Source organism: Thalassophryne amazonica, chromosome 17 (assembly GCF_902500255.1).
Source record: "Thalassophryne amazonica chromosome 17, fThaAma1.1, whole genome shotgun sequence".
Classification (NCBI taxonomy): domain Eukaryota; kingdom Metazoa; phylum Chordata; class Actinopteri; order Batrachoidiformes; family Batrachoididae; genus Thalassophryne; species Thalassophryne amazonica.
Genome location: NC_047119.1, coordinates 35,661,271 through 35,670,406, shown reverse-complemented (window position 1 = coordinate 35,670,406; position 9,136 = coordinate 35,661,271). Strand labels below are relative to the sequence as shown.

At 40.7% G+C, this 9,136-nt stretch overlaps 1 protein-coding gene across 1 annotated transcript; it reads left to right on the top strand.

The window, feature by feature from the left end:
* stard7 (StAR-related lipid transfer (START) domain containing 7) lies at positions 1-5,680 on the top strand. The gene is made up of 8 exons (XM_034191882.1): positions 1-762; positions 1,718-1,881; positions 2,015-2,064; positions 2,244-2,354; positions 2,549-2,631; positions 2,996-3,095; positions 3,180-3,264; positions 5,145-5,680. The coding sequence occupies exons 1-8, from the start codon at positions 329-331 to the stop codon at positions 5,321-5,323; spliced, it is 1,206 nt and encodes a 401-aa protein (XP_034047773.1). The 5' UTR covers positions 1-328; the 3' UTR covers positions 5,324-5,680.
* Positions 5,681-9,136: the final 3,456 nt, after the last annotated feature.

Here is a 9,136-nt window from a genome sequence, read left to right as displayed (position 1 = left end):
GGGTAACAAAGCATATCCGGAGTTTTACGGTACGAAGGGGTCAAACAGTTTCGGAAGCGTGTATTTGAGTTAAGTCCGACGCACAGTTTAGGAGTGAATATTCGCTTTGTTGTTCACAAATAAACGGGGGTTTAACCTGTATCCGTCGCGTTTGTACTTAACAGGTTAGCTAGTACGCAGAATGCACTCGACGCTTGCTAGCTAAAGTTGGTGCTGTTGTGTGTTTCTGAGCTAATGCATGAAGTTTTGTGCAGCTCTGCAGAGCATTATCTACCAAGTTAGCTGCTAAGTCGTTTCTTCGGTGTGTGTTTTTGGGAACGGGTGCGCCATGCTTCAGTGCGTGTGCCGCCGTCCAGCCCCTGTTGTGGCTGGAAATACAGGGGGGTCCCTGAGCAGGAGGTCCTTCAGTGCAAATACCGAAAGGTTACCACTGTGGCTGAACAGGACTAAAGGCCTGCTGTTGTCTTGGCTGCAAAGGGCAAATGCTGGTCCCAGCCCAGCGCGAGCTGGTCAAACCAGGAACGGATTACTATCTTTATTTGCTGATCACTGCAGCTTCTTGACTGGCCAAAGGATCCGGCGTGCTTTCCAGATCGGCGAGTATTACTCCAACCTGTACTCTGAACGGACCAAGGCGACCCTGGTTGGGAGCATATGGCGCAGGTTTCAGAACAGGCACGCCCCCCGGTGGAAAGCCATGGCTGCCCTGGCTGGTGTCTTCATGTGGGAGAAAGAGAAGATTCAAGATGAGGATATTCGCAGGTAAGCTTTTAAAGTACCTTTTACTTTCTGACATTTGAGCAGGACAGCATTTTATAAAGTACTTTTGTAATCTTAAATGAAAGATTGCTTTAGTACACACACAATCTGAAATCCAAATGGGATAAGCCAGGAGACTTGCATGCAAAGCTAAGTACACGAAATACTACAATACTTACCGTATGCAATCTGCCAATTGCTATTAGTTTGGCACCCAGTGTTATTTTAAACTACCCAAAGTCATGCTTCATGCACAACCCTAACCCCGATTCTAACAATTTTTTTAGCTTGAAATTCATCAGATGCCTCCTACACTTATCTCGTGATAATCACAACAGTTTATTGGATGCCTGCGAAGAGGTGGAATACGGGGCATATCAATAGCCACATGGTACAACGTATTAAAGGGATCATATTGTGCAACTTTAAAAAAAAAAATTGTACCTTTTGCAGGTAAACATAATTAGTCACAATAGCCATTCACTCTTTGAGTTGTTGCACATTGTTCACATGCGTCAACTTGAGGTACCCAGATACACAGCATGCTGCCCAGGCAGTTTCAGTGTTAACAAAACGACACACTTCCTTCACGCAATGATCTGATTAAGGTTCCTTTTACAGTATTTAAATGTCTCACATCACTTACCCTGTGCACAGGTGCCTACTGAATGCACATTAATCCACATCTATAACTGTTGCAGATGAATGTTGATTTCCTCATGATTAATTCTATGTCATGGACCAGTAAACAACCCAGTGCTCGACGGTGAGGTCTATATGGTAATAACACAGAGAAGAAGATTTAAAAATGTTTTCCTTCATTCATCCCTTAATCTTGGATTACCTTCATCATGGTTGTAGACTTGGTGTGTAAATGTATTAATGTGGCTGTTGAAGATGAACACAAAACTGTACAATATACAATGGAACTTCTGCTGATATTTTCCTCCCTGTGAAGGTGTGGAGAGGAGCTACAGGAACTGGAGACTGTAAAACGTGTCCACCAGTCCTCAGGGACTGTAGCTGGACCCTTAGAACCTGACTGGGAGGTTGTGACAGAGAGAAAGGATTTAACAGTGTGGAAGCGGCCTCTACCCGACAGTTCAATGCATGAATACAAAGGTCACTTCCCTCGTAATCTTACATGTATAACAAGCTTTTGATATCACACGTCAACATTATGCGATAACTTACTTTTGTGTTCTGATTCTTGATATTGGAAGATGTTATTTGATCTTCTGTGCTCTATTTTCAGTGTTGGGAACATATGACGACATTACACCAAGGCAGTTCTTCAATGTTCAGGTACAAATGAACCATGGGAAATTTTTTTAATTCATGTAAACACCACAGACTTGAAGTCATGCCTGTGTTTTTAACAGTACAACACAACAGCAACTGCATCATGTAACAACTCTCCATGTGCACGGTGGCTATTTTAGGCACTCTGACCTTGACTTGTACTTCCCCCCTTTTTCCCCCAGTTGGACACGGAGTACAGGAAGAAGTGGGATTCTCTGGTTATCAAACTGGACGTGGTGGACAGAGATGCCAATACAGGATCTGAGGTTGTACACTGGGCAACACACTTCCCGGTGAGTTTCTCTTGATTATTGCCATGCCAGAAAGGCGGAGGATTTATTTATTCAACATTATGTGCATTTGTAGAGGACTTTCTTATGATTGCACAAGCACACATAAGATAACTTTATCTTACTGTTTGACTAAAAGCATTTGCTTGCCAGATTATAGCTGCAGCTTGTTTTATTTTTTGCATTCCCATTTTCAGTATCCCATGTGTTCGAGGGATTATGTGTATGTGCGGCGCTACAGTGTGGATGTTGAAAACAACCTCATGGTCCTGGTGTCCAGGTGAGACTTACATACTTTGCAGTATTTCATGTCAAATGCAGTTGAGTTACAGGGTTTCCACTTTCATTTGGAATGGTTCTTGCCTTGGCTCTTTGGCTCAAAGTGATCCGCCCCCCATGTAATCACAACACTGTTGCAAAGCCATTAGTCCTCCCACAATCTCAGATTGTCCTGGCACCTTCTCATGTACCACAGTGGTGCTTGACAGCAACAAGACATCAACAGGACTTGCCAGGTCTTAGATCAGACTACTGTTCGGTGTGTGTCATATTATATCATGAAAGTGGAAGCCCCCTCTTTACTTAATAACTAAAATGTTTGTTTCAGCATTGTTAATTTGTGTATTTTTGATTCTGTTTTGTAGAGCTGTGCAGCATCCTCGAGTCCCAGAGACTAAGGAATATGTGCGAGTTCACACCTACCAGTCAAAAATGGTCATTCGACCTCACAAGTCCTTTGATGAGGTTTGTGGTAAATGCTTTCAAGATTATTTAACTGGCTCTCAGTGGTTCTGTAGCTCCAGATCTGAACAGTGTTTTTCTTCACAGAATGGATTTGATTACCTGCTTACTTACAGTGACGACCCTCAGACTGTTTTCCCGCGTTACTGTGTGAACTGGATGGTGTCAAGCGGTGAGTTCTTTTACTTTGTTCATTGTTTTTTGGATGGTGCATCCAGTGATGGAAGTTTTCTGGGATTTCACAGAAATCCAATAGGGTTCTCCCCAGACAATGGAATAATGGTGCAGCGCTGTTATACTGCCATTCAGCACCACTATACTGTGGCGTCACCTCGTGATGTTTTAGTGTGAGACTTGGTGGGAATCTGACAACGCGCAAACCCATTTTTGTGGAGAAATTTCACATAAACGCTTTAGCTCTTTATTTTATCTGTTTACATCCGGACGACACAAACCCTGACAAAACGCAAGCGTTGCATGAAACCCAATTATCAGAGCACAGTCTCTGCATTTTTTTGTTTCGTCTTTGCGCTGACCACAGTCGTGCAGGATGCTGTGATTGTTGGCCCGTCTGGGGAGGTGACACGCGTCATGGAGGCCGAGACCGGTGCACAGACAATTTCTGGGGAAAACCCTGTCCAAGTTTTTACTTACGTGGTGAATGTTTACGCGTTTTTTGATAACATACATCAGAATCCATTAATATTCCACACCCAAACAGTTGGTGGCAGTAATGCACTGTGTTGGTTTGAAGACTGCCAGTAAACTCAAAAGAAGAAGAAGGGTTATTTTTGTTTTCTTGGCCTGTGTCAGATTTAGTCCGTGGTCTCTCTTCATGAAGTTTATATTTGTAAAAATTTTTGGAGACATTTCTGATAAGACGTCACAGTGGATATTAAGTCTCACATGTTTACGTCCTGATCCGAGACTGAATGTAACATGGCACCGCTTGTCTACACAACAACGAATGAGAGACACCATTACAGATTCTAAAATGAACTCCACGTTGAAAGTTCATCAGGAATAAATTCAAATGGGGCTGGTTTGACCAAAAGGACCAAAATGCCCACCGACTCTTTAAAAATCATTTATACAGAAAAGCTAACACTCCCGGTAAGTCTTTGATTTTATTATATCATGTTCTTAACGCAATTTATTGTCAGTTGACGTTAATCAAGTTATTTCACACAATGCAAACTGCCTTTGGGATTATTTACTTCAAACTGTCTCCATGCAAACGTGATGTGTTAGCCTGCTAAATCTGCATTTTATGGTTTCTTCTTCATGTTGAGGAAAATATGATAACAGTTAACATGCTTGTAGAAATCATATTCCGAAACTAGAGCTCTGTTTGCTTTAATATTATTATTGTTAATGTTGGTTTTATATGAGGATATTTTGTATTCCCATTTATATAGCTTCATGATGAACTGTTTAGAGGAGGATTTTCTTAAAAAGGAGACCTGAAAGCTCAGCTACAATTTGCCAGAAGGCACATCTAAGATGCAAGCCTAGATTTGATGTTTTGGTGAAAGAATTAAGTACTTTTTTTTAATAGACTTAGAGAGCCAGGCAGAAATTTGGCTAGAACACTGCTCTTCAACTGCGGAAAACACTTCTCTCAAACAGCTTGGCTTCAGTTCAGAAATCTCCCCCTCCCCACTCATTTCCTCACGCTCAGCAGCAAACAGAGCAGAGAGCCAGCAGCAGTTGAGAGGTTTCACAGACGTGATTCCTCTCCGGTATCAGAAAACACTGCAGGTTGTATCAGTATATTCCGATAATAGAATTACGTTGGTTTCGGAAGCCAATACCGATACTGGACCGGATCGATCTCATCCTTATCTGAGATTTCAAAATTTTCTGGGGGAGAACCCCCCCCAGACCCTCTGCCAGGGGCTTTGGGCCTTCAGCCCTTGCCAAAAACATTAAGGTTTTTTTTCCCCGTGGCCCACTTTCATCACTATGCATCTTGGACATAGATAAGTTATGAGGAGCAGCGCATTTAATCATTAAAGTAAAGCATTTAATCTCTTACTTTGCACCCTGCAGGCATGCCCGAGTTTCTGGGGAAGCTGCATGCTGCTGCATTAAGGGCCAAGAACCTGGAAGTTGGGATCTATGACTATGCAGGTGTCATTCGAGCCAGTGACACCAACAGCCAGCCAAGCAAGGAAAGGCTCACTAAGGAAAACGTGCCCACAGGCAGTCCTGGGCCACTGTACGCTTGAGATGGATATCATACATACAAGAAGTTACATGGATGTTTTCACTTACACTGGATTCCTGACTCGAACTCTCCAGCTTCATTTTTCATGGACACATTGCAGCAAACTGCAAATGGACATTTGCATAGATGGCTGTATTCTCATCCACAGACATGGATTGTAGCTGAGATATACGACTAATGAACAGAAGTGTTGCCAGGGACGCAGCTCATCCTGAATGACTGTTGTGGCATGGTTTTGTTTAGTTAAGCCAGTGCCACATGAGTTAAACTGTGTATATATTTATTTTTTTGTCCTTTTTGTTATGCACTTGCTTACTAACTGTACATCAGTAAGACTCAATTAAAAGCCTTTTATTATTGATATACTAAAGCACTGTTGATTTTTTTTTTTTTTTTTTACGGACTAGTTCTGACTGTTTGATATGGGCTGCCCGTGGTACAGGTTTAACTGGAAGTTTTGACAAACGTTAGACCACGTCAGCACATGGAGTATCATCAGCAGCAGCGGTGTGATTTTGAAAAATGAAGCTGCGGCCATGATATCTGCTCTATTTGAAGAACTGAGGCATTCTTGGGGAACATTCTGGTGTGTCTTTTTATTTCATGGACCTAAAAACTGGCTTCCTGATTTGCTTGCAACATGCAGGAAGCAACAGAGCTTCATATGACTGTGATGTTACATTGGTAGAATGAAAATAATGGCAGTATTTTTTCACATTGTTCATCAGGCTATGTCAGATAGAGACTGCCAGTGCTGTCAAGACAACCACACCTCCAGCATTACAAACAGTGGCTTATAATGTTAAGAATGCATTGTGAGGTTATCGTTTTTTTTTGTTTGTTTGTTTTTTAAGAAATTGTGACATCTGCATTTTGAATTTAAAACAATTGGTCACATTCAGTTCAAAAACCTTGTTCTTTTCAACATTTGTTGCAGGCAAGACTCTGTTTTGCACTGTAGGAGTAACTTGTTTTTCCTTGTGAGTTTGTGGAATTGGAGTACATTCATAAAGCGATGGCCTGAAGCTCATGTGATTTGTGCTTTAACAGAAGCTCTGTCCCATTTCTATTCTCAGCAATATTGTAAAGGTTTTTTTTTTTTTTTTGGTATGAATTGCGATCATTCAAAAATGGCATTATACCTGTTATTCTTGTAGCTTATGTAATTATTTGCAGGGTGCATTATGAATGTACAAATACTCCATGCTGTGGAATATATTGGCCTAATGAAGTACACTGTTTACAGCCTAACACTCTGGTATATATGTCTTGAAAACTCTGTAAAATGTCTCATCTTGTACTGAGGTTTTGTTATATTTGTACTAGGTGGTACATCAGTTGTTTGGGTCCTGTAACTTTAAAGGAGTATTCAAGGTCATAGGTTTACATGCATCGTTTGTTAGTAATGTTTAAACACTACTAACCAGTGTGTGGGCATGTCTACTTTTTTTTCCAAATAATGGTTAAGGGGGAGGTGTGTGTGGATCGGGAGGTCTGGGCGGCATTGCTTGAGCCGCTGCCCCCGCGACCCGACTCCGGATAAAGCGGAAGAAAATGGATGGATGGATGGATGGTTGGTTAAGGGATATTTAAACTTTTATTTGATGTATGAAATTTTCACCAAGCCAAATATTTACATACACTGTGGTGTTCAGGTCTGGGAGCACGTGTCTTGGCTGCTTTCACCACTCCTGTATAACTGCTGTATCACTCAGACATTTAGTCCATCCCCACTTCTTGAATGTGCAGACAGAACTGCTTTAAATTGTAGTTTTTAGGTCTCCATGTTTGGACTCCCCCCCCCCCCCCCCCCCCCCTAATTTCTGAAAATCATCCCCACAAAATGGTACTTATAGAGAGCCTTTTCTGATTTGGTCTAATTCCTTTGACAATGTGGGGATGGAGCAGGTGAGTGGTTGCCATCTGGAACCTAAAGTGGTTCTGTAGAGACGTGGCACAGAGCATCCGTCCAGAATTGCTCTGCTAATTGACTTAATGTGTGAAATGTATGGAGTTGGGAGCAGTAGTTTCAAAGGTGTATATAAACCCAAGGCCTTGACTGCAAAGCATTACAAACCTTCTAAAAGAATACAATTATACAAAGAGATTCCACAGGTGTGTATCACTATTAATATCAAAAGTAAATAGAATATCTTCTCTGAACAGCATTGGCTGCTTTTAAGGCGAGGGTTGACAAAATATTCTTGAAGTGTTGAGAAAAGGAAAAGACTTTGAATGTCTTGTGTAGACACTTGGACTGACATAATGAGACGTTATGCAGAGTTTGCTTATGGTCATCTTGTGAATTTAATTTTTTAATCTACTGTCACTGCGAGATGTAGGTGCATAAAACCTTTACTACCTGCGGTAGTAAAGGTTTTATTTTTTGTACCTGCAGGCAGTATGCAATTTGTGATTAACCAGTGTGGCCTGGTGCTCTTGTAACCCTGCAAATTACAGAACTGTCTGGGAGAAAAAAGAGTAAATCAGATCAAATAAACATTTGTTGTGTGTCTTACTCCGTTTTAGATTTATTTTAGTTGTTTGGGCTTTTACGTTTGAGTGTCTCAACATGGTCAGAGAAACCAAACACAAACACCATCAATCTGACATTGTTGCTTTGTGATCATTTTTTATGTCGCCACCATGTAATTAGTACATAGTGTGACTTTTTTATTTGCATCTGCATGTGAACAGATTCTTGATAAATTGCCAGTATTATAATAATACATAGTACTTAAAGCAGGGCAAACCTATATACCATAATGTATCTCCTGTGGTGTAGAAGAGCTGATAACATTTTAGGGTGATTTGATACATCCATTTGTGAGTTTATGAGGATGAAGTGATTTTTCTTTCAACAGTCATTGCTAAATATTGCTTCATAATAAACTTTATATTCAGAATGTGTTTACTGTTAAAGTGACACAAATTATATGACACAAAAAGGCGCTAAAAATTTGGGTGCTAATTTGCATAAATATTCCAACAGCTGTATTCTAAAACCCTATAAGCAGTTTCATATTTACTGCGTTTGTATATACACAAACCTTTATATATATATATATATATATATATACATATATATATATATATATATATATATATATATACATATATATATATATATAAATAAGCTATGAAAAGAATGCCTTTAATGTGAATTATCATTTTTATACAGTGCATCCGGAAAGTATTCACAGCACTTCACTTTTTTCCACATTTTATGTTAGTCTTATTCCTGCGGGGGTGGTGACCAAGTGGTTAATGCGCTTGGTTTCAGTTCGGAAGATTCTGGGTTCAAATCCCACCCCTGCCACATTTCTCCATGGAATGTGGAGTTGCGTCAGGAAGGGCATCCGGCATAAAACTTGTGCCAGTTCAACGTGCAGATCCACCTTGGATTTGCTGTGGCGACCCCGAGTGCAAACAAGGGAGCAGCCGAAGGGACTTACTATGTTACAGTCTTATTCCAAAATGGAGTAAATTATTTTTTTGTCCATAAAATTCAACTCACAACACCCCATAATTACAACATAAAAAAACTTTTTTTGTTTGTTTTTTTGTAAATTCTCATGTACAAAGGTATTCACACCCTTTGCCCAATACTTTGTTGATGCACCTCAAGTCTTGAATATGATGCCACAAGCTTGGTGCACCTATCTTTGGACAGTTTTGCCCATTCTTTGCAGAACCTCTAAAACTCCATCAGGTTGGATGGGGAGCGTTGTGCATAGACATTTTCAGATCTCTCCAGAGATGTTCAATGGGATTCAGGTCTGGACTCTGGCTGGGCACATAAGAGCATTCACAG